The sequence below is a fragment of the Pseudopipra pipra genome, chromosome 2 (assembly GCF_036250125.1).
Source record: "Pseudopipra pipra isolate bDixPip1 chromosome 2, bDixPip1.hap1, whole genome shotgun sequence".
Classification (NCBI taxonomy): Eukaryota; Metazoa; Chordata; class Aves; order Passeriformes; family Pipridae; genus Pseudopipra; species Pseudopipra pipra.
Genome location: NC_087550.1, coordinates 34,042,120 through 34,068,498, shown reverse-complemented (window position 1 = coordinate 34,068,498; position 26,379 = coordinate 34,042,120). Strand labels below are relative to the sequence as shown.

Sequence of the window (26,379 nt, the reverse complement as noted above, 5' to 3'; positions counted from 1 at the left end):
GAAATATAAGGATTGTGTAAAATACAAGGATATGTATGAGGTGAAAAGAATATTTTTTTTCGGTATATTTACTCCTCAGTGTCAAACTGAGCTGCTGAGTAAAAAATGCTCAGCCACTGCTGGCATTGCTGAACACACCCAGGCTGGGGTAGTGAGCTGCCTTTTCTTCTCACGGGACTGAAAGGTTAAGTTTCAATTTATCAAATCTCTTTCACTGCTAATGCAGAAGGGTTGGACAGTTCACAGTGAATTTCAGAATTAAAGTTGAATTTGCAGAATCAAAGTTAATACGCCTTAAATTGTAAACCAGAGGGAAAAAATAAACAGAATAAAACTAATGGATATGCTCTGAGCACTGTGTTAAGCTGAATGGTAAGGTTTTTTACAAGTCTGAGGCAGGAGGAACAAAATTTTAAAAAATTGGCTTTGTTTCTTTTTTTTTTAATAAAATTTCAAAGTTTAAAACAATTCTGGGAGAAATGTAGTGAAAAAAATCAGAAGAGAGTTAAGATAGTAAGCTACAGATTGGATCTGTTTTAAGAAATGCAGACAACTCTATGTCCTACTGCTGAATAGTCCTACATTCTTTAATATAGTCATTTCAATGCACGTGTAAACTTCTCACTTAAAACACCAGTACTGCATGTAAAAGTTTCCCTTCATTTATTCTCCCTATGCTCTGGATGTTACTGCTCAGATCAAGAGCATCCTTTCCTCTTCTTCACATTCTCTTATAAGGAAAATAGGAGCTTGAAAGGTGTTTGAAAGCAAACCAAACCTAATTGCATATCTGTTACAAGGTCTGAGTCATAGCAGCAATTAGTTGGAGTTGCCTTTCAGCCTACCCTACAGCTAACAATTTAAACAACAGACTGTTTAAAACATTGCTTACCTTATAAACATAGTGTAATTACTTATTCTAAGGAAGATTCAATCTGGAATAACTACAAGGTACACAAGCGAAATCATGTATAAATTGTGCTACTAATATTCATCATTCCTAATCCTGTTACATGCCATTGATGGTTATCACCATTGATTTACTTATCTAACTAACACATCTTGTATGAATTATGATTTAAACCTTTAAAAGTAAGTTTCAAAATGTAATATGAACTAAAAGAGGGAGTGAATCACTGAGATATTTTTATTTTAAAAAAGGAAAAAACTGTGGTTTTCAAAAGGTCGAAAAAAGTATTATGAAAAGTGACTGCACAAAACGCTGTGGTATCACCATATGATTTATTCAGTGACTCCAGAGCAGACGTGCTTCATTTGCAAAGGGGAAAATCACTTTCTGTCTCTGGCTCAGGCCTCTGAGACTCAACCCCATCGATAAATGTTCTGCTGGCTGCCTCAGGTCTTCAGTGCAACACCAGAGCAATCCCAAAATCTTCCATTTAAGCCTCAGTGATACCCAGGTCTCAGCCTTGTTTCCAGTGGGAATTTACAGAAGGAAACAATTCTGTTGATGATGTGAAAAATGGAGCAGAGATGTCTCCTCGTTCTCATTTACTGGTGTTGGTTCAGCAGGTTAACAGGAGCAAGAAGCAGTGGAAAATGGATTTGCACCACTGAAGTGAGCAGCTGTTACTCAGAACATATCAAAGCAGCAGCTTTCTTGGGTTAGAAGTTATCATTCCCATTGAGTCAACTTTGCTTAGAAATCCTCGCTGCTCCTGTTTTCTGGATTAGGAATGTGGAATTACACACACTCTCCATAACAATTAGGCATGTTTGCATGAATAACCATCATGAATAAACCATGAAATCATGCACATTTGGAACAGAAAGAACTTGAACAAATCCCCTCTGCTGAGAAGACATAATTCTGAATAAAGCATGTGGCTACGTTCATTTCTTCTGTTTGTATTATGGTCACATGTGAAATTAATTATGTGAAGTGCTATATATCTATAGCTATGATACAACAATTACAATGCAAATAATAAAAAATTCGAAGCATTACATATTATTACAGTAATATTCATGACAAATCAGTAATTTGTTCTATCTAATAGAGCAGGCAAAATAGTATGAAATAGAATAAATGAAAAGCAGTGCAAATTACATTTTATAGCAACATGTGCCAATTTTGTAACAGGTATAGTCTAGGAACTGAAACCCAAGAGCATCAGGGCAATAAAGCAGATTTCATTTATATTTCTATAAGCTGCTCAAAGTGCTGGAGAGAGCCTGGTGTAACTAATAGCCTCGGATTTGGTAGGATACAGCGGCCACCCAGTGGCCCAGGGTGTGTGGAGGATACACCACCACTTACTGGAAATCTTTGCAGGGCTGTGAGTTGTTTTTCTGCAAACTTTACAGTTGTCTCCTACAAAGGCTTTGGGGGAAAAAAAGCATTGAGGACTTTGTAACATTTGTGGCATTTTTGTGCGTTATGAAGTAGAGAGAGGGTAAAAGATCTCACCCAAGTAGTCACTAAAAAGATGTTCTAATCACACAGTAAATTATTGTTAATGTTTGCAGAGGATTTTTTTTCCTTACCTACAGAAACAGTGCATCTTGAATTCTCTGTGAAGAGCTTATTTTAATTTCATGAACATTTCTTCATAAAATTATAATGACCTAGGTTTCAGACTTGAGGAACAATTGGTATTTTTCCCATTGAGTAAAACTAAGCTCTTATTATTAGAGGTACCCACCCTTATTTCTGCTGGAGTTAATCTACCAAATGGGTTAGCAGAGAGAGATCTTTATCTCTCCCCATAGACAATTACTATCAATGTTTTCTAGAGCTGATCTGTATAGTTCATTCACGATAACAGTTTAAAGCTTTGTGTTCCATCCAAACATCATCTTGTTTCATCTTCTCCCAGACAAATAATGAGCATTTTCTACTGCTGTCATTTCTTGTAGCAAGTACATTAATCCATTTTCATAGCCCATCTCAACCATCTGGGTCGATGGATTTTGCCTCCAAATAAAACTCTCCAACTGAAAAGGCTCTCACAGCTGTTGTCAGTATTCACCACTTGGCTTTCATTTTTCCATGACATATTTTTTTCTGTTTAGCTACCATTTTTACAGTGGTTTTGCTGGTAAAAGGTGGTAGAAAGTGTCCTGGGATTAGATCACTACAAGAAAAAAAGTAATAATTGCTGCTGGGCTATGTAAGGATACAGACCTTGCTGACAGAACAAGGTCCAGGAAAAGTAACATAAGACCTACAAAAACATGTAATTCCTCTATGAAAGATTTCTGTTTTCTCTAATTCTCAAAACTGTTTGGTGATTCTAACATTCTTTTCTGTTGATAGAAATGTTACATAAATTACAGCTACCACTATATGTGTTAGTTTAAGAACAAAGGCAATTCATTTGAGGACTACAAGGACCAGAACAGTCTTAGTTGTCTTCTTCAGAAAGACATTTTCTGAACGTAGAAGATGAAGTCAAAGTAACCCTAGTGATTTAATGAGAAAGCAGCAAATTAGTTGAAACATGAGCAAAGGTGTTATGGCTCCCAGTTCAACATTTTGGTCTCTTCGGAAGTACATGTGGATGTGTGTGCACAACTGATGTCACACTCAAGAGTTTTAAAAGTTTCCACTGGCACATAATGTTTTGGCAGACCCTTGGAAGATTTGGGAGAGTAAGAGAAGATAATTTTTACAAGTATTATTTCTTTACATGGAGTGTCAAACCACTTAATTCCCAAACCTGTTGCTATTTTTGCAGAGCAGTTTTTTGCACTTTTATGGTTAAATCCTTTCAATTTACTGTTTCCACCATGAATGTTTCCTAGTCATTTTTAAATATATGTTTTGAAAAGGGTTTTTTAGAAAAGTTTTTTTAACTTAAGTCATTACATGGAACTGCATGATGAAGGAAAGTAGGTTTGCTTGTTTGGTTTTTTTTCTCCTCCATATTCCTAAGTTTTTGATGTTGACTTTTAATGTCTTCCACATAAATTGTTTACCTCATTGTAGTCTAAAATGCTGTGTGACCACTGTAATCAGTGGTTAAACCAGTACTGGATAAAGTAACCAAACCTCTGTCCCCAAGCCTTGGAAAACACAGGAAAAATCTGGTTTACTCAAGTAACTGAAAGTGAACTAATTCAGAACTTCCTTTACCGTTGTCCGCACGGATAGTGTGAGAGAAGCATGGTTCCCTGAAAATTGTACAAAAAAAGGTTTCTCTTGGAGAGAAGGTTAGCAATGCAGGTCCCATTGTCTTCCTTAAATTTAATTTTCCAGAATAACTCACATTAGAAAATCAGGTATGAAATTGTGTACTAAAATCATGTGCAAAGTACTGGTCTGCCTTCAGACCATATATGCTGCTATCTTACAATATAACCCCACTCAAAAATGTCTAAGAGAACAAGTATTGCACAATAGCCTGAGCAAAATCTGATGGTCAGCAACAGCAAGAAAACGAAAAGTGATTTCTCAACATCATGCAGATTATAACTGTTTCAATAATTGTCACATGAAAGACTGTTTTTTCCTAAGGCAAATTCCACTCTTCCAGGTGAGAGACCTGCCTTCCTTTGGCTGTCTTTATTTTAATGTACTTACAGTTAGTTCTTCAGAGGCACCCAATGAATATTCAAAGCACCTTCAGCCTGCCTGTTCTCTGAAGTAATTTACACTACCACTTACATTAACTCATGTTCTTTTGTATTCCTACTGATAGCATAGTTTTCTTAGAATCATAGAATCATTAAGCTTGGAAGAGACCTCTAACATCATTCAGTCCAACACTGCCACCATTAACCCAACATTGCCAGGTCCATCAATAAACCATGTCCCTAAGCACCATGTCCACATACTTTTGAGCACTTCCAGGGACAGTGACTCCACCACTTCCCTAGGCAGCCTATTCCAATGCCTGACCATTCGTTTAGTGAAAAAAATTTTCTTAATATCCAATCTAATGGTTGGGAATATATTTTCACCCAATTGTGGTTATGGTAGGTAAATAAATCCCAGAAGTTCTCTGCCAGATACTTACACAGGAGAAAGATAAAGATAAACTTAGGTCAGATATATTAGGGATTATAAATTCTCTCAGAGAAATGAAGATAAGAGAGACTGTTCCTTGAGTCCAAACTTCATTTCATAAGGCCTTTCTTAAGGGATAAAATTTCAGCATTGTGTTTATAAGGTGCCCTTTTTTCCTAATTACTAGTAAAACATGAAATACAAAACTACCATGAATCATCTTATTCATAAATTGTGCCTGGCAGAGAAGAGTACCAGCTGCTTCCAAAGAAGGAGCAAGAAATTAGAACAACAATAGAATAACTTATCTAATTTGTAGTTTTGAGTCTATATTTGGAAATGGGAAGAATGGAGACAAGATACAGTTAGAACACCACTACAGTGGTGGGAAATCACCCTGCAATTTGTGGAGGTCCAAAATCAGGTCCTATTATTTTCCTGGCCTTTCTGTTATCCTTTGCTTCTATGCAAATATGATTATGTATCATTCACATAGCATTATTTTGATATTGCATTGCCTTAAACTCACTGTATAAAGACAAACTCTCAGAGGGTATAGCAGTGATTTTCTGAGAGCCATGGAATGGAAAAGAAGGGAAAAAAAACTTGACAGAAGATCTGGAAGACTTGAAACAGTAAGGCTAGAAATTTTTTTGAGCTGTGTCTCAAGGTACCCACTAAAAGATGTGCACTGCAAGAGAAACGGGCAGTATTTCATGATAAAATATCACTGGAGGAATCAGAAACACAGGAACCGTGTTGAAAAGTATTGCTACATAGATAAGTTTGCTGCAAAGCCAGGAACTAGCATCAAAAAACAGCAGTGGAGAGATTGTACATGAGTGAAGAAGAGACAGGACAATGGCAGATAAAATTTAGGCGTAATAAAACAGAAATAAGTAAGACCAGAATAAACTAGGAAAACCCAGAAGTGACTCATTGCTGTTGACAGTTAGCAAGGAGAGAGAAGAGGTACTTTTGCTGGGGATTTGGGGGTAATGGACAGGCTGAATGGGTATTCTGTCCAGTCAATTGCAAGATCAGTGCCAAGGGGCTTTGTCCACTGTGTAGTCTGTGCAGTCATTCAGCTGGAAAAATGATTACTTTCTCTTTTTTTCTCCTCCCAACACAACATTCTTTATTGGTTGCACATTGCCTTAATCTGTATAATGCTCAGGGCTTTCCTTTTGAAGCTCTCATGTACCATGTTGTAGTCAGCTTCTGCCACAGACACATCTCACCTATGTACCCCCCAGTTTCTGTGGCAGTACCTCTAGCCCTCATTTTTTGCCATTTCAATTCCTTTTTCTTTCACTCACCCTTTGCCACTCCTTAGTCCCTAAACTTTGGTTAGTCCCTAAATCCTGTGCTAGGGATTAAACTGAGGTTAGCAGGTAATACCAGTAAAAGTAGTCTTTTAGACAGCCATTGTTTCCTCATTAGGTGTATTTGCCAAGCTTGTCAGCTGTGAGCAAGGAGTGCTCCTGCCAGCTCTGTTGGCATAGCAGTAAGAAGAACTAATGGGAGAAACTGAGAAGGTCCCAAAGAATCTACAAAATTACTTTGGAAAAGGTATTCAGGGAACACCTTATTCACTGGAGAAGATACCCAGAAGTGAATGCTTATCTGGGGATAGACCCACAATTTCTCTTTCTGACTGACCACTAGGGAAAATTTTTCTTTTCCCTTTTCTCTCATTTTTTTTTTTACCTTTTCCATGAGAGCTGATGTATTCCACCAACTACAGATCACAAAAAAAAAAAATCTTTTTGCATCTTTGTTTCATTATCCTGTGTGAAACTATATCCTGATGGAAGACAATCCACACACTCATGATTTATTAGTCTGTCAAGAAATCTTTAAAATATTTTCCTGTATTAAATATCACTTCCCCTAAAACCAGAAGACAGCAAACATTCTCCCTTAGTTTAATACTGTTAAAAACAATTACATAGCGACAAGCTACACGTTACAAGTAAATCCGAACTTGTCTTTAGGTTGAGAAGTATTGCATTTTCAGTATGAAAAAGAGTGAAATAAATATTCACTTAACTGTGCAAACTTTTGTGAAATTTGATCTGTTTACAGGATCACATCAACATTTAAATCTACATGGAGAAATTCTCGGGATCAAGTCACCCGTTTTGGTCAGATGGCTAATGGTGATTAGTTCTTCCCAAATCCCCTGTAACCAGCTCCTAACTTTTAAAAAATTGGTAATTATCTTAAACAGTCCCTGACACTTAAATTGTTTGCTAATTTACCATGTATAGAGATATGGCAAACTTACTGTGGATGTACTATACAAATATTTGTTAATTATTTCTCAGAAAACATCCCCCTAAGATGCATTAGTAACTCTATTACTTATATTGTCATTTTTTGGTGAATCTGTGGCAGCAGTTCAGGTCTTTCAGAATCACACCTACACTTCCAGGCTCATGTTCAGTCTTTCTTCTTCTTTCTACCCAAGTCTACCCTTGAGATAGCTATTCAGCTGGACAACTGTGTGTGTCTAATTTAGGGTGAGCTGAACTGGTATCTGATAGAATTCTAGAATGGTTTGGGTTGGAAGGATCCCTTGAAGATCATCTAGTTGTAACCGTCCTGCCATGGGCAGGGACACCTTCCGCTAGATCAGGTTGCTCAAAGCCCCGTCCAAACTGTCCTTTAATACTTCCAGGCATGGGGCATCCACAACTTCTCTAAGCAACGTGTTCCAGTGCCTCACTACCCCCTGAGCAAAGAACTTCTTCCTAACATCTAATCTAAATCTCTCCTCTTTTAATTTAAAACCATTCCTCCTTGTTCTCCTTTATCTAGATTTACTGGCTGATAGGGACCAAGCTCAGATGAAGATCCCCCTGCCTCAAACTAAAATACTCAATATTGTGCTCTCTCTCTTTTTTGGTTTTTTATGTCTTTGCAGCACCTGCCTACACTGCGAAAGCTGCACAGTGCTCAGAAAAGAACCAGACCCAAGTATGCAGCCCTTAATTTGTTCTCTCATAATTTTAAAGCAATGAAAATAAAATATAACAATTGAGCATCATTTAAATAATGGGCCAATCTACCAGCTGGGCAAGATGGAAACATGCTGCAAACAGCTCAGTTCAATTGCTCACTGCTTATTTTTTGTATATTAATTAAGTAATTTAGAAACAAGAACCAAGACAAAAACAAAGGAAAACAAACTGGATGATCTCAGAGTCTCTCAAGCTCTTGCTCCTGCCTCATCTCCAGAGCACCTTGGCTGACCCTTCACAACAACTTGCTCCTCCTCCCCACATTTTAATGTCTTCCTTTTGTTACTTGCAAAAGGAAAGGAGAAAAAAAGATGCCTGACTAGTATTGAAAATCCCATCTTTTCTGCTTGGAAGGATGGGATTAATTTTACCAGATGGAAATGTCTGGAAGAGAGAGACCTACATCTCAGCTAGTCACCTAAGCCTTTTCTGGCAAATGGAGAGAAACTGGCACTTTCAGGACACCATTAATCTCATCCCCATGTAGATATTTAAACTAGGTCATATGAATCATGCTTTAGAAGAGACAATTCCTCTCTACTGACACGAAAGGGAGTCTGAAATCACTAGATATAGATGATTACATCTATATATTATGTCTGAAGCTAAGTGAGGTGAATGCCACCTGAGCTCTTCAGATTGATTTATCTCTTTAGAGGCAAAATGCCTTATAATCAACTTTTGTTTACACACGTGGCTGGAAACCAGCACATGGCCTTTGTGTCACCATTTTTAATAGCTCAAGCACCACAAGAGATGTATGAATGTATCATGATTCACAACAAAAGTAGGTTTTCACAAGAAATAAATAACATCTCCAAAGCACACTGTACAAAGAGTGTATGAAAGTACTGATCTTCAACACCTTCTCAGAAAGAATTCAGGTTCTTGACTTTACAAGTCATCTAGTAGAAGTGAAATCATCTTTCAAAGTCTTAACATTTCCCTTTTCTAAAAGAACTATTCAGTACAATTTAATTTCTAATAAAATCATGTTTCATATAGTGCCTAGTCAGTCAGATCCTAACTGTCATCATAATAATCTAAGGATATAAGTGACATCAAAGAGCCTTGAGTACCCAGAAGCACATCTGCTGTTTTTCAGCCACTGGAAATGATGCAATAAAAGAAACCATCTCTTTGATGCAATCTTTGTTTTTCTCACAATTAATTCACTTTTCCGTTTTAACTGGGAGATCTCTATTTTATGAGAAGTTCAACCCTCTTCCTGACTTTTCCTTACTGCTCAACTAGAGATGGATTTCTAAATAGGAACTTAAACAAGGACTAGGTTTATTTCTATTGTTCTAGTCATGGCCAACAAGCCAAGCACTTAGCATGGAGTTGCTGGTAAAGTAGATATTAATTTCTGAAGGAAAGAAATACACATAATGCCAGGTCAATGATAAACAGATCCTGTCAAGGTAAATATCATCATATCTTTTTTCAGATGAGATTATAAATTTGGCTGTCAGTGGTAAAAATACAGATATAATATGCTTAGACTTCTGTAAATGATTTAATGCGGCACTGCATAGCATTTTATTAGTAAAAAAATTGAAATTAAGTGGATTAAAAAGTGTCTAACTGACAGGATTTAGGCAGTAACTATGAATGGGACAGCTGATCAGCTGTGTTCGGTGGGATCCTCAGGGACTGATCCTGGCCTTACACTTTTCAAATGTTGAGCATTCTGGGAGGAAATTCAGTCACTTACTACTGCCCAGATTAATCAGTGACAGAAATAAGGTATTGGGGCAAATGATGCAGAAGAAGAAAGGTCACTGATACAGATCAATATAATTTTTAACACAAACCACAATGAAGTCCTAACTCTGGGAATAAAGCAACTCTTCCTTATGAGCACTTTCCAGAAAGGTCCACTGGGAAGCAGATGGCAATCTTGCTGTCTATGGGGCTGAATGTGAATGCCCAGGGCAGCCATGTGGCTAAAGGGGCCAGCACAACCCTGGGCACACACATGGCATCTTTTGTGGATACCAGGACATTTACTAATTCTGCACAGGGCTGCAACTGCTTTGAAGCTCCATGCAACTGTGGCAGACACAGCTCAGGATTCCTGGTGTGAAACTGAGGAAAGCTCAAAGGCTGGTCATGAGAGGGATGAGACTTGTGGCAATCATGCCTTGCAGTAAGAGATGCCAGGAGCTCAGTGTATTTACCTAATCAAAGAGATGATTATATGATGCCTTCGCTGTAGCCCAGAGGTACTGATGGGGGCACAACCCTTTGCAGCATAATCCTCAGTCCAGAAGATTAGGAAGAGGCAAAAAAATGAAGACCACTCAAAAGCTGGAAGCTGAGACAAGATTAATTCAGACTAGAAATATGGCACAAACCTCCAACAGACTAATTAACCCCCGGAATAATACATTTGTAAAGGTGTTAGAGGTTCTGCTCATCAGAAATTATTCAACAGAAACAGAATGTTTTTCTAAAAGGTAGGGCAGGTGTCAAGAGATGGATCCTTCCTCCAGCAGTTCATGGTAGTTTTACAGTCTGTGCTGACAGACTAGATTAATTGTGATTGTTCTGCCGCACTTGAATACTTGGCCACTTATTTTTGTTTGCAAATGAAAACTGAAGTTTTGAAAACAAATCTGGAGCAGGCTGAAAATCCTGTCCAAAATATCTGTAAATATGTGTGAAGTATCTACAATATCTGTCTTCATCTGTCCTGCAACTTGGATGAAAATGTTATCTGAGTTTTCCTTTTCCAGTCAATCTTCCTTTCCAAAGATTTTAATGATCCTCTGTGCTATCAAAGGCAGGAGAGCCTTTCTAATTACTTCTCTGCAGAGATTTCTGTTTGAAATTTGAGAGGTTTGCTTCTTTGGTGAAAGTGAGATTGAAAAAAAATTTGCTTTTATGGGATTCAGATTTTTTTTACTTGTCTTTTCAGAAGTCTGGAAGCTACTCAATTATCAGGAGAATTTATACTATTTTGAACACTTAGATCTGTTGGGAGATGCAAAGAGAAAAATCAGTCACCTCTTCCTCCTCCTCTGAGAAAACAGTGATTGCTATGCCTTTAATAATAGTTTTTTTCACTCAGTAACTTCTCTATTAGCCATTAATCCGCAGCTATCATATAATTTTGGCATGTGAACACAGGTGGAATGCAGTACCTGCACTGAATGTGTTCCAAAGTTCATTTCTTCAGTGTGAGTCCATAACAGAAAAAAAAAATCAGTTCTTCTTTTGGAATCTTCTTTTGCATCTTTACTTCTAAAAGACACTTTCCTTGTCTCCAGCTGTCTGTAAGGATATCTTGGAAGGAAAGGAGTGGGGGATTGCCCCTCTAAAAACAGATATAAGCATTTCATACATTCATCCCATGCCAAAAACATGGGAACAAAACATCTCAGCATGTCCAAAATATATACATATACAACGAGTAGCAGTAGCATTAAGAGAGTACACACCTGTGAAGACCAGCCCTAGAAAACACAACATGCCACTCAACCATACACCATCTTTATCAAACTTAGCATGAACAAACAGGGCAGGAGAAACAGATGAAGATAGAAGTGAATGTAGATAGAAGATAATCATGAGAGATCTCTGGGCAGCCTTTAATTGTGGAAGCCTATTATCAGCTCCATCCATCACCAGTTAATGGTCTCCTGCACTTCTCCCCATCCAAGTGATAGGAGTCACAGAGTTTCCCAAGGGAAAAAACCTTACTTTTGCCTGGGTCTACTGCCATTTTGTAGGCAGCATTGTGATCAGGATTGTTGATCTAATTTCTACAGAGTCTCATAAAAATCACACAAACACTGGCATCTTAAGCACATAGGGCAAGCCAATCAGCAGTGATTTAATGGTAGAGGATTTAACTTTTCACCATTTTTATATAAACATAATATTGTCACATATAGACATGATATTATATTCTACTTACTTGCATATATTTAAAACCCAACAAATTTAAACACTTTTACAGTCCTAGATCTTTTTAATTCTCCTCTAATGAAGAGGACAATTATATATCTCTGATAAGAATAGCTCATCAGATAGTCTCTAATGAGCCCACATTAAAATGGGGGACACAAAATAGAAATATTTTTCTTGGTAGTAATATCTATCCAGAAATTTCTGAATGAAGAAATCAGTGCCCAGCTTCTGTACCTTCCAACCAGTATTTTTGTGACTAATTCTTCTAACTTTAGAAAAGTGCCCCTTATCCCCATAGTGTAATATTCATATTTGCTTAGTGTTTTTAAAGGAATCTTAGTAGTGGATTTAATTCCTTACATTGTGCTTGTCATTTTAGCATCTCTGTACCTATTCACATATTTATAATGGCCTTTAGGTGAATATTATTTTAGTCTATAGGTTAAATATAGTCCCAGTCTTATCATACCTAGAAAACCAGAGCTGCTGCTGTGTTATTAATTCATTCTAATTACCGCTTTCATTCATAACTTATTATGATCATGTATTGTAAATCAGCACTTGCATCTGGGTGGAGCGGTAAAGTATATACTTAGGTATTAAAAATGCTTACAAATCTGCTGAAGTTCCAATTCAAAAGTGGAAAAATCAATCTTCAAAATCCAAATAATGTACTTACTCAGACAGAACTATTGTTTGAACACTATCAAACTGGATTCAGATTTCCTGATGAACTATTAATGTCAGTGGTGTGATTGCAAAAACTAGGCCATAAATGAGAACTTTAACTTTCTGCAAAGCATGATCATAGGGAGTACAGCAAGCTACCAAAAGAGAGAAATGCTGTGGTGTTATGTCATTGTAATTTTGAGAGACCTTTCTCTGTAGAAGTTGGTCCAAGAGATTATTAACCCCTTTTTCTGCAATGAGTTATGCCTCCACTAAAATTCCATCTTATTTAGCAAAAGGAAGACAGCAACATAAACAGCTCAGCTGCTTTTATCTCTTGAAACTAGATCCCACAGGTGTTAAATAAATCCTTCCAAAAGTTCAAGATCTTGCTTATTTTATAGCCTAGGCAAACATTTTATAAACAGATGACAAGATATACTTCAGAAATGCAACTAGATATTCACAACCTATACAGTATTATCCTTTACCTTGTCCCCAAACCTCTTAGGCAAGAAATTCCACACCAACTTTTTGCTTTCTAGTACTAACCTACATTTTCCTTTGGTATCCTAAGGTAGCAGAGGGACTGTACTTTGACCTGCCACTTGTAGTTATCTCTATGCAGTTGTGAGTAAAGTAAGTCAGAGTGTCAGACATAATCAGAACTACAAAAAATGAGTAAACGCAAATAAAAATTACCCACGAGTCTACTCTTAATTACATTAGGAAAAGTGAGAAACCAATCTTTCCCGCTTACTTCTTTTAAATAGATACATCAAAGTAATTCATATGGCTTTTGAACTGTTCCTTACTTAATACAGAAGTGATAGATGATGGTGCATGATTGAATATTTAAAGGAAGAAAATATGCATAAGAAACCAAGGATCATGTTTGGAAGTGTGTGAGAGCTGAAAGTCCAAATCCTTTCTGCCTTCATCCCCTGTTTGCAAAGAATATAATAAGACTACAGCAGGACACATTTTGGCAATACAGGCCCAAGTCTGAAAGATCCATAAGCTATTTTCCTTTGGAAGACCAAACCACCTCTTGGTACAGGTGGCAAACTATGTGATATATATGACTTAATTATGCAACTGTATCATTAACATATACTGGCAGAGAGGAAGAATTACAGCTATGTGTAAAATGTAAACAGAAATCAGAAGCTTGGTTGTCATGTGTGACATTTTACAGCTTTGAGCAATGAAACATTTTGCTGTTTGCTATTATGATTCCTCTGCCTTTATTGCTAATCCTTAATTTATGTAGCAATTGGAAACTTCTAGGTTAAAATAATTATTTTTATTTTTGAAATGCATGTAGAAAAAAAGAGGATGAACACAGAAAGTGAAAGTGTTTAAAGCTCCCAACACCCTCCAAGGCCCTGGCCATGATTCATTCCTACCCCAACACGTCCTCTGCATCATCTGAGAGCCTCAAAAAGTGACAATACATAGGTAAAAATTTCGGTCATAAATCACTTCATGCTTACTGTTTGACACAGGTGGCATCTTTTAGCTGAAGTACAGGAGATACAAGGGATCATATTAGCTCAGCTGGTTAGAGCATGGTGCTAATAACACCACATGGCGGGTTTGATCCCTGTATGGGCCATTCACTTAAAAGTATGACTCGATGATCTTTGTGGGTCCCTTCCAACTCAGAATATTCTATGATTCCATGATAGGTAGAAAAATTCTCTAACCAGCACAGTGACTCAAAGTTAGCAGTCATAACAAAGAAAAGCCCTTCATTAACCCATTGTTCAGGCAGGAACTCACTTCTGTGAGGTTCCCAGTCTACCCACTAATATGAAGAAAGCCTTGAGCTCCTGCTGAAGTAACTCTGAACCTCCTGAGAAGCCTTTGTCACTTCAAAGGGTCTGGATCTGAATTCATAACATTCATTACATGAAGCTCTGATGACCTCAAAGCCAGTGCTGACTGTTGATGTGAAGATGCTTCAAGGTGAGAGAGCCCAGCATGCACGTCTAGTCTCATGCTAAAGTACAAATGGAAGACATCAGCTCTGCTACTCAAATTCCCAGAAGAACCAGCAGTGCCCCTAGTAAGACTCTCAAATAGTCAGACAGAAACAGAAGCCCAGATTCATGCTGAAATCTGTCAGAACTACACATAAGTTCATCGAGGCAAGGGGAAGGCAAAATTCCTGAAAACTTTTAAGAAAAGCCAGAGCCAATACATAAAAGTTTTTAAAGTTTAGCTCAGACTATGGAACCTAAATATTTGCAACGTTTCCCATAGTTTCACAAGAAATACAGCTAATAGTTAGGGAATTTAAAATACTTGCCTAAACCAAGAACAGAAAGTTTTTAATGACAACCTCTAAAAAAATCTCTTGCATATAAATAGAGACAGTATTTTCAATTAAAACAACAAACATTTGACACTCGGCAGCCCCCTGCCATAGTTAGCCTGTGGTCCTGAGACTTACTCATGCTGAAAATACAACAGTATATTTAACTACTGCATACAGCAGGAGTTCACTTTTTCAGGCACACTGCACATTTCCACAAGAGCACTTCTGATTTTGGAGGCACTGCTTTTAGATTTTAATTCCCTGACTTCTGTGGTCTCTTCCACTGTGGTACAAAATTATGCATACAAGAGAGAGTAAGAAAGAGATAAGGCAAAAATATACAATTTTAATAACACTGCATCTAGTAAACGGGTAATAGTAATCAATAGTTACTCTTTTCTCCATTTTTTTTCTTTTAATTCAAAATGTAGGTCCAGAGAAAGATATTTTGCTTATAACTTTTCAGACATCTTTTCGCCTATTTTAAGCACTGTTTTTGTTTCTGCTCAGGTAGGAAGAAATGAGCATCCACATTGGCAGGTACATGTATATGGCCAGTACTATTATTTAGTTAGCTGTAAAAATAAGCTTTGATTAAGAATGAATGGTGTAGCCCTCTTTTTCTTTAGGTAAGTCTGCACATGCCAGTTAAGTTCACAATGGGCAGTCTCAGACAGACTGGCAACCAAGAAGTGAGAGTCTTACCTTAAACTTGGAAATTCTGCTTTCTAAAAGCCACAAAGTGCAGCTGCCATCAGAAACAGACCCAATTGCTCTTCTTTTGCATTTTCCAGGGCAAGCAAATCTATTTCCCATTACAGTATGTACTTATAGTTTTCTTCTATCTTATGACTTAAAGACTAAAATATTTCAGAACCACTAAAATCTTTCCACCCATAAAGGGAAAAAATGCAAAACTCAAAACAGATGTTTTATAATGTATTTAATTTATTTTGGCCACCCATAAATCTGTGGCTTATGTTAGTGTCAACCAAGTTAAAAGCAGCAGAGTTCTTCAGAGACACTATGCTAAATATTATACAATGACCAGGCATAAGGAAAACCTTTCAATAAACTCCTATTTATTAAGCAAACTTCAACATCAGAAAAGGAAAAAGGGTATTACTGAAGATGTAAGTACTGGTTCTGCTGTACTTGAGCAGTTCCTGGGGAGATTTGCAAAGTTGTTATTGCTTTCTTACATTATTGTAGCCTAATGCAGAGCTTGGAAATTAGAAGATCAAAGTATACATTGAAAGTGTATGAGCTTGCTGAAATTAGAACCGGAGGTAACATCCTTACAACAATATAATGTAAATAAGAGATATTATATATCACACAATTACTCCAGAAATACTTAACAGTTGAGGAAGTTCCAACAAACTAAAACTATCTTATCCAAACTTGGATAGATAGTACTAGTCCCAGATTTGGACTAGTACAAACCTCTCACTTTTTTCTGTGTCTATGAATGTGAACAAAGACATTTCAAAAGTTAAACCCATGAGACTCCTAACAATTGGTGAGGTACTTACTGATAAAGTATCTCAAGGAAATTACAGTAAAAATAGTCATTGAAATTTCTCCTGTACCTTTTCTTATTTAAACTGAGAAATTGTATCTCAACAGCAGAAGACCTTCAGTACAGTACTGCAGGCTGGGGGACTAAATGAGCAAAAAAGAATGGTTGGTATCAAAACATTTCTATATTGACAATTTACTGCATAGAATGCAGGCAATATAAAATAGATATATTTTACTAACCTTCAAAAATACTACAGGAAAAGATAATGTATGCATTTTAGGAAGACAGAATGGCATTAGAGTTTTAACTTGTGGGTTTTGGCTTATTATTCACAGATCCAAAGAATTCCTCCTCAGAAGTGGATCAGAATTGCAAAAGTTAATGTGAGAGTAATAAGATGTGAAAGCTTAGCAATTTAGTGCAGCAATCAGCAGTATAGACTTAGAGCATATACACAGGAGCAGGCTCTTAGAATGAGAACTTTTAATGAAAAATACTTTTTTAATCAAACAGCAAAAAATATTTTGACCTAATAAATAAATATGAAGTTCATTATTAGTAAATCAAGTGCAAATACAGAAAACTCACTTTAATTCAGAGGCACGTTTAAAGCAGTTTGAAAGCAAAATGTCCTTTACAATTATTTTTCCAGGTAAAACTGTTCTAACTATGATTATCCATCATTTGCAAGTGTTTTCCTTCCCAGACAGACACAGTCATTTGAACTTGAAAAAGCCAGAATGCCAAAAGTACCTCCCCAATATGTTGGCTAAGGACTGTAATTCATTTAAATTATGCAACTGGATTCCCACAGCTGGCCCACAGCTTGGCTGAGAGCTCATTCAATGCCAGTGAACCTGTCTGCTAATATTGTCCTACTTGCAAAGAAGGTAATATATCCAGCAACTTATATCGAAGTTCTGACACTAATTAACAGAGACAGCAAATGTTGACAAATGCTGGTTAATAGTTACTGTGAGACCGATGTAGCCAGCTGGCATTTTTCTGTAGCATTTTGCAGTAATAACCCTTTGTTTGCTTCTTAGAACATTGCTTATAATTTGTTTTTATGCATTTTGGTTCAAGTTAGAAACAAATCAGCACAAAAAAATGACCCAGATAACAGCAGCAAGACCCCTCGTTTTCAGACAAGTAATCAACAAGAAAGCATGCAAGCAGCATCCCTGGGAGGATGCATGGGGGACTCGAGTATAGGAATTCTTATCCTATATAAAGCTATGTAGCCTTGCACAAACAGCCTTTGGCATCTTGTTTCTGGCCTACCTGGACAGTAGCAAAACATGTTTATCAGATCATACAAGCCCAGAACCTGAACTGCAAGCAGTTAAAAACTGAAGGTCACTAAACTGTAAAATCCAAACATGCTTCTATGCTTTAGCCACCCAGAGAACGATAAAACAAAGCCTCTACAACCACCTGTAATAATATGCCTGTTCAGCCAGCAATTCCAAAGTACTCAGCAACACAAGGTAGACATTTTCTGCAGCTGGTTTTACATGTACATTCCTGCCAAATTGTTGTCTCGTCCCCTCTTACCTTCACATTAGTCCGGAGTGCACAGTAACATGCAAAAAACATTGCAGTAAACAAGGAGCATATGGACCAGTATTCAGCGTCTCTGCTCTGCACAAACGGTACACACACGATCCCGAGCATGTGCTACTAAGGAGCATCCGTTCCCTCTGTCAGTTTGAAAATGCATTGATCTCTGTTTTCTGACTACAAAAAGACATGTCTCGAAGGCACTGAGTGAAAGCTACATATCTCTTCAGCGACTATTTATAGAAATATGCCCGGTAATTTCAATTAGCAGAGAATTCAGCATCTGCAACTTGGACCTCTCTTGCTTTTCCTTCCAGTATTTTAAATTCAGGGGGGAAAAGGAGGGGGAACTCACCCAGAGGGGAAAGGTGAGGAATTAAAATGTAAGCAGACAGTTACTTATATTTCCCCCTGGCTTTGATGTTTTCCTATTCAATATTTTACAAACGCTGTACACAGAAAAATGAAGAAAGGTTTCTCTCGCAAGTCTCAAATTTACTGTAGATTCTGCACTGCTTCTGTCTGCTCTTGTTAAAGATGCAGCAACCCTTTTAACAAAGACAACGTCATCAATCATGACAGATTCAACATGTTCTACTTACAAATACAGTCTCTGATTAAGGACAATGGCTGGGGCTTATTAACGTTTCCTCAAATGCAAGTTCAGTCCCCTGTGCTAATCTATTTTTAAATAAGAAGTCCCACCTACTCCTTCACTCTCATTTAATAAAAATGCAATGGACTAGTTCTAAAGATCCTGAATTGCATTCTGCTCCCAGCTCAGGCACTGGACACCGCTTTCAAACAGTTCTCTTGCTTGCTGGGATTAGAAACACAGAGAAAAATTAAAATGAAAGCAGAAAAATCCTGGAAGAAGTCTGTGCACTCACATTTGTAACTATATATTCTGAATTCAAAATGCTCAAATATCTTCCAGAAGCAAGGAACTCAGAACCTAGCCAGAAGGCAAAGCTTTTATTCACAAGCACAAAAATAAAATCAAACCACTTCTCTCACTCCTGTCAACCTCTGGGATGCTGCGAATTAACTGATTGTTTACTAGGCTGCAGGAATGCAAAGTCGAAGACTCAACTCTTTGTTTATAGCACCGGAAACCACTGATATTAGTACTGAACTACGAAGCAATCTTCAGGAATAAAACCAGAAACGAGCCTCTTTTTTTTTTCTTCCCACTGCAGCAGATACTGTGGGAGGCAAAGAGTGGAAGAGGCTTTACTACCTCCTTCTCTATCAGCACAGAGCAATTTGTGTAGGATAAGCACAACTTAATAGAAATATCCGCAGTGACTTTAAAGATTTCTTTAAATGCTTTATGTAAATCCCCTTAGAAATCTGCAGAAACAATGAAGTCCTATCCAAGTCAGTGGGTATCTTTCTGTGGGCAGTGGGGTGAAGAAGCTTAAACAGAAGGACGTGCATTTAAAGATGAATAAGGGGGAGGGGAAAAGACGGCAAGATTTTTTCCGACATCCTCCTAAAGACAAGCTCTCAAAAACTGTCGTCAACTCCAAGAGAACAGCTATTTTTAGCCTGTCATTGTTTGTGCCTTTTTTTAGGAATGAAAAAGGCAGTCGTGTTTAAAGCTACATATTGCTCTACAACGTAGCCTAAGACAGCTACTTAATTTGATCCCCAGCTCCATCTGTCATACAAATTAAATAATTAGTAATCACAACCTTCTTTGGCACAAAAAATAATTTCCACAACAAAAGAGATGAACCCTGTTTTTAAATCTAATTCTCCCATTTTTGTTAGTAATGAAACGAGGGTCTAGATGCCATCATAAAGCTGGAATATCCCAAACTTACGAAGGTTCAGACTTTGTCTGCAGCAATATCTATCAAATAAGCTAAAACATAGTAACATGTTGCTCAGCAAAAGCATGGGAGAATTAATTGATGCATTTTTCTGTTACTCTTCTAGTGAACAGAAAGTGAAAGGAATCATGGTTTATTTTGCAGTACGGTACATTAACAATTAAAATTAAGTGTCTTAGTCATTGAAAAAATATCAGATCTTGGAAAGTTCTGATCCACCAGAGAAATGCAATTCAAAAAGCAAAGATGAAAAGATGCACAGTCCTGAAAAGTGAGGCAAGGCTCAGGAAAGCATGTAGTTACATATGAGAATCAAATTTAAGCTTCCTTTCTGCCAAAGGAATTGCACAAGGTTTCAGTCAGCAAAGTCTTTGAAACAACATTCTTCTTCCCAATCATAAAAAAGTTAATGGTCTTGGGTTTAGGCAAACTAACTCAGCATGAGGAAAATCCCACTAAAAGACATCAGGGCTGAGAAACGATACGATTCCTGAATGATCACCTGGATAAAATACTTCAGACTCATTTAGGAAAACAAGAAGTAACACAGTTCAAAGTCTTCACTCAGAAGAAACTCCCATGACTCCTGAGCATCTAGGAGAAAAAGTTACCTAGGAAATTACAGACCGACCCTCATAATACTACAAGTATTATGAACCCTCATAGTAATTATGAGGTTTCATAATACTGTAAGTATTATGAAAAAGAAAGAAAAGAGAAAAGAAAAAAAAAGGGAAGAGAAACCCCCATCCATGTGGCAGTTGCCTCCTATAATAACTGTGGGGAATATGAAAATTTGCTGGAAAATTGAGACCTATGCACCAGCCAGCAAGGTATTACTCTGCTAACAGACCAACCTAACGCATTTATCAGGGGCTACTTCAGGTAATCTACAGAAGCAGATCCCTGCAGGGCTTGTTCACCTCTGCCAAGACACTTTTTATTGCAGCAGCCTAATTGTTAAAGATAGCTTTCTCATAAAAGGCATACAATCTTTTTATGATGACTAACAGGTACTCAAGAGCATCACATTTACAAAGACTGTAATATTTACAGTCAAAGACATAGAGTTGATAAGCATGAGGGGGAAAAAGCCTTGCCCGAGTCTGCCAGACATGCCAAAAACAGCAGAACGTTTGAGGTGCTCAGGGCCTCTTTAAACAGGAGACCATAAGGAAAATCCCCAGTGATGAAAGAAGTTACTCCATTAAAAAAGGAAAAAAAAAAGGTTAAACACAAAACCAGTAGAGAGACAGTAGTCCAAAGCAGCTGTACTACAGACCCTCTTTAAAAACTTATGACCTGAATATTCTTAGATGACAGAAAGTGGAGCCACTACCTTGAGCTGTGAAATTTCATTGTTACTTTGTGCTCCCGTGCCTTCAGAAGGGCAAAAGGGAGCACTTGGAAGGAAATCCTGGTTGTCTGCACAGGTTCAAAGAGAGCAGAGGGAACATGCTACTCTGGAAGACTTTGATTTCATGAGGGCCCAAGGCCAATTGGCTTCAGTGGAGCAAGGAAAGGACAGCCCTTTGCAGCATACGCCCAGAAGAAGAGCAACAGGACCTAGTAGCATAATAGTAGTAATAGGAGTAGTACTAGTAGTAAAAATGCCCTATTGCCATTGTATCCCAAAGCTGTGGTTGAGACTGCCACTATGCCATGCATAAAGTATACAGTATCACAGAATCATAGAATGATTTGGGTTGGAAGGGATCTTAAACATCATATAGTTCCAACTCCCATATCAGGGTAGGGATGCCACCCACTAGACCAGGTTGCCCAGAACCCCATCTGACTTGGCCATGAACACTTGGCCATGGTTGGGACAACCACTACTTCTCTGGGGGGAACACCAAAACCATACTACAAAATAATATTTTCATCCTCGTCTGCCTAAGTATTTTTGAGGGTTTTTGGTTTTTGTTAGGTTTTTTTTTTCCCCCAGGCATGGGGATGGTGGTATTTTAAAGGAAAGTAACAATAAAAGCAATAGACTAAAAATGCAGAAATGAAAGCAACACTCTTCAGTGTGTGCTCTATGACAGTGCAATGTGCCCCACTTTACTTAAGCAGCACGTTGGTGGTTAAATACAGTAAGCTGTCTTAAAAAGACTCGCTGCAATGAGAGAGATTTTGTGATGACCCTCTGATGATCACAAAGAAAGCAAAGATTAGGTAGAAAATAAACAGAAAATAGAGGGGGAAAGGTTTGAAGAAGAGGGTGCATTGCTCTCTCAGTGATGGAGGGAGAAATGACACTCCTGTCCTCCAAAAGAGAGGAGAGCAGTTGTCTGCAGGAGATTGGGCATAATGGCGGAGGTTTGCAAAGCTATTTGTAGGGTCTGGCTATGCAACATTTATTAGCATCAACACTGACAATCCGCGCCACTGACTTTCAGTAGCCAGGGGTGTAATTCTCCCTCTTTTCCCAGTGATGCTGGAGGTACTGGCTTGTGCAATCATGGCACTATGGCTACAGTCATGCTCCATCACTCCCTGTCTTTGCACACTGCAGTGAATGAGTCTATAGAGCACACTAGTCCTACCTTGCCTAAACGACTATGTTTTCAGCACAGGAGCTCTAAACTGCAATGATTTTACTCTTTTACCCATTTCTAAGACTTTAAACCGTCATAAAAAATGTTATTTTCCAGAGCTACAGGAAATTCATTACTCTGAAGATATCCACATTGCAGGGTGGGATATTGAAGGAAGTGTTGATATGAACTACAGGTCTGGGGTGCTGTAGTCTACAATTTCTAGATGGCAAATGTTGACTACAAAGAGTGGATTGAATCTATGGGGTACCTGGAAACAACTGCAGAAAGAAGAACATGGAACAAAGCCACAATTGGGAAGAAGGCTTTCTTAGGCTGTCCACTACAGCAAAGCCTAGTAAATCATAACAGACAAAGGAACTACATCAGCAGCTTGAGCTCAGAAAACCTCAAAATTTTCAGAGAAAGGCTGAATATCTATTCAAGAGAGTATTTACAAACTCTTATCTCCAGTACTGTAAACAGCTCTCTGCCATCCTGATGCATAAACTGCTGTGTCAAATATTCTTTCTCAATTCCAGACCAGTAAACACCAAAGAACTTGCCCTCGTCTGATTTAACTTAAGCCACAGTTTTTCCTGAAAACTTTCTGTTCCCTTTTTCCTGCACAATCTTGTTAATACATTTGTCTGATTTTTGAGCATTTAACACTTTTCCTCCTAAAGTCCCAGCTCTCTGATTACTGTCCTATGCGGTTGCACTGAGGAAGGTTTTGATCAGATATATAACAAAAACATATAATTTACTTAGAAAATAATTCATTCTCAAGACTAAAATTTATACATATTTTATAAACCAGGCTTTGAAATTAGTATCTCAAAACAGCCATAAAACCATTTATAATAAGCAATTTTAAAACATAAATAAATAAAGGCCAAACGATAAATAAAAAATTAGTGAACAATAGCCTAATGCTCTGTGTCTTCTCTATGACTGTGAATTTCTCAGGAAAGGCTTCCTCATTGTTCATTATGACCGTAAAACAAAATACTGCAAAACTAGGAACAGAGACACAATAAAAAGGAATTGGATTAAGTTTCACTTTGAGTTACTCAAAACCTCATTTTTCCTCTCCTGTACCTGTAACCCATGGATCAAGTTTATTTTATACCTCATCCTATCTGACTGATGGAGAAGACATAACCCTTTAATGCCTCAGTTGAGAAACCCAGAATGCAAAGACTTTTTTGGCTCTGACAATCCACAGTTGAATTTCCTGGATTTCACTCAAATTGCTTACTAACATGTCTCCATAATGTGTTTCATTTTGTGACTATGAGAGGACAGCTGCCATTCTTCTCATAATAACTCCTCCAAAAAGGTATTTCCATTCACAGTCATATTAAAGGTCATAGCAACCTGAAACCCCAGCAGATTACCTAGGTTGTTTTTCTTGGTGAGGGAAGATTAGGCATACACAGACTGTTCTTGAAAAATGGTTGTCTAATCTGTTCTTCAAAGTCTCTCATGAAGGGAATACAGTCTTTGCTTTAGATGGTCACTTATTTTTAATATGGAAATCATAGAATCATAGGATTGTTAGGTTGAAAAAGACCTGTAAGACCATCAAGTCTGACCGTCAACGTAGCATCACCACCATGTTGACCACTAAACCCTATTTTTAAGTGCCATATTCACATGTGCTTTGAACACTTCTAGGGATGGTGATTCCACTATTTCCCTGGCCAGTGTGCTCCAATGCTTAACAACCCCTTCAGTGAAGAAATTTTCCCTAATATCCAATCTAAACCTCCCACGGCACAACGTGAGGCCATTTCTTTTGGTCCTATCACTTCTCTACAACCTCCTTCCAGATAGTTGTAGAGATCAGTAAGGTCCCTTCTCAGCCTCCTTTTCTCTAGAGTAAACACCCCCAGCTCAACACAAGTTAAAAAGCTTAAATTATTAGAAGACTATGCTTATTTTTCCCACAAAAACTAATTTACCATGATTGTTTGAAAAACTTGGGGAAAAATGAAACTTGGGGAAATTGATGTCTATCTTTTCATGATTGCCATCACTCCCCAATTATGAATTAACATTTTACTTTTATAATTTATGAAGTATAATTTATGAACTAAGCTAATTCATTTAAGCATAAAATCTACATTTCCATGGTAACAGCATGAATGAAGAAGGAACGAACTTCCAAAGTTCAATTGCATTTATAACAGTACTTAAAAATAAAACTCCAGCAATTTTCACTGAGTAAATTGCTGTAGTCTTTTTGTATGAAAAAAAAAAATTAAATCTCTTACTGTAAATTTGTATAAGAACAACTTGATTTTGCATTGTACGTAATGAAGACCCATGTGTGTCAAAATTCATAGGATTTTACTTTTTGCATTGTGATTTTAGCTGGGGAAAGTGTTTCGAGGGAACCTATCTTTAGATTGAGAAATATGATATAAAATTGTGTAGCAGAGGAAGCAAGGTATGCTTCCATGAAAACACAAGTGTAGGGTTGTTTTTTTTTTGATGTAGCCAGTATTTTCATTAAACAAAAAAATTGTTAGAATTTACAACAGAGAGTACACTCATGGACATTCATCGGCCATGCATTCCTCTTCATTACATTGATAACAATTTTTAGCTTAATACATTAACAAACCTCAACAAGAAATCTGATCAGCGAGATAAACACCTTGTTTTAAAAATATGCTTAAATTTAGCCAATTCTTGAAAAGTTATTTCAAACCTGCAGAGAGTTTGAAAGCAAAGGATAATTAATGAAACTATTTACAAGGCAATTAGTGTATTTTTTTTTTACTGATTTTAAATGAAGAATCAAGAAGTTTCTAGAAGTCTTATGAGTCAAAGCAAAAAAGGTTCAGTAAATAATAGACAGATAATATAATTATTCTAATAATGTACTAAATGTAATGATCTTTTTTCTTTAAAAAAAAAATTTATTTAAAATAAGTATATTGTCAAAACGAAGGAAGAAAAAATCTCTTAGTACAGAGAAATCTCTTTGAAATGCAGCCAAATAAACCAGGATAATGAACCTCCACAGGTGTAAATATATGATTCCCTTATAATCAGAGCTTTTACAAATATAGTTTGCCAATTTGTCTATAGAATCTAAGAAAAGTGTGCATAAATCAGGCATTTTTTACAACTACACATACAATGCTACAAAAATTCTTGTCATCAACCTACCCCTGTGAAAACTGGTGATGCATGTTATACCTTTATCTCCTCTGGGACCTGTGACCCCCAACATTTGAAGACACCTAGCCAATCTAGATACTTTTTCTTCTAGTACTATTCAAATCATAAAAATAATACCCAGACAAAGATATTAAAAACATCCTGGCAGCAACAATAAACTCAGCAAAAAAACTCCTGTGACTGATTGGGACTTTTCCTGTAGAGTTTTACCAATTATTTCATTCCTTACTTCAGCTCCTCTTTTAGCCAGTAAGTCAAACTATTTTCAGCTGTATTACTTTCAGCCGTACATACACAACTCCACGGGAATCAATGAGGTGCACCCCATGGTCCTGAGAGAACTGGCAGACGTGTTTGGTAAGTCACTCTCCATCATATTTGGAAAGTCACAGTAGTCAGACAAAGTACCCAGTGACTAGAAAAAGGGAAATATCACACCAGTTTTCAAAAAGAACAAAAAGGAGGACCATGGAAACTACCAACCAACCAACTACTCTTACCAGCCTCACCTATGTGGCTGGTAAGATAATGAAATAAATCCTCCTGGAAGTTATGCCAAGGCATATGAATGGTAGGAAGGTGATTACAGACAGCCAATATGGCTTCAGAAAGGGCAAATCACCCCTAAATAATCTGCTGGCCTTCTACAATGACGTGATGGAGTGACTGTGCTGCTGGATAAGAGAAGAGAAACTGATATCTATCTTGACTTCAGTAAGGTCTTTGACAGGGTACCACACAACATCTTTGTCTCTAAATTGGAAGTTATGGATCTGATGGATGGTCTATTTGATGCATAAGGAATCAGCT

General features: G+C 37.4%; 1 protein-coding gene across 23 annotated transcripts in view; it reads right to left on the bottom strand.

The window, feature by feature from the left end:
- The window catches only part of DLG2 (discs large MAGUK scaffold protein 2), a 998,134-nt gene that overhangs the window by 713,265 nt on the left and 258,490 nt on the right, over positions 1-26,379 (bottom strand). Inside the window, exon 1 of one of the 23 annotated variants that reach the window (XM_064644967.1) lies at positions 17,991-18,530. The exons of 20 other annotated variants lie outside the window; for them this stretch is intronic. In XM_064644967.1, coding sequence (XP_064501037.1) covers positions 17,991-18,110 — 120 coding nt within the window. In that variant the 5' untranslated portion in view covers positions 18,111-18,530. Of the gene's footprint in view, positions 1-17,990; positions 18,531-26,379 lie in introns of those variants that run through there. 2 more of the 23 variants (XM_064644953.1, XM_064644956.1) reach the window with 2 other exon arrangements.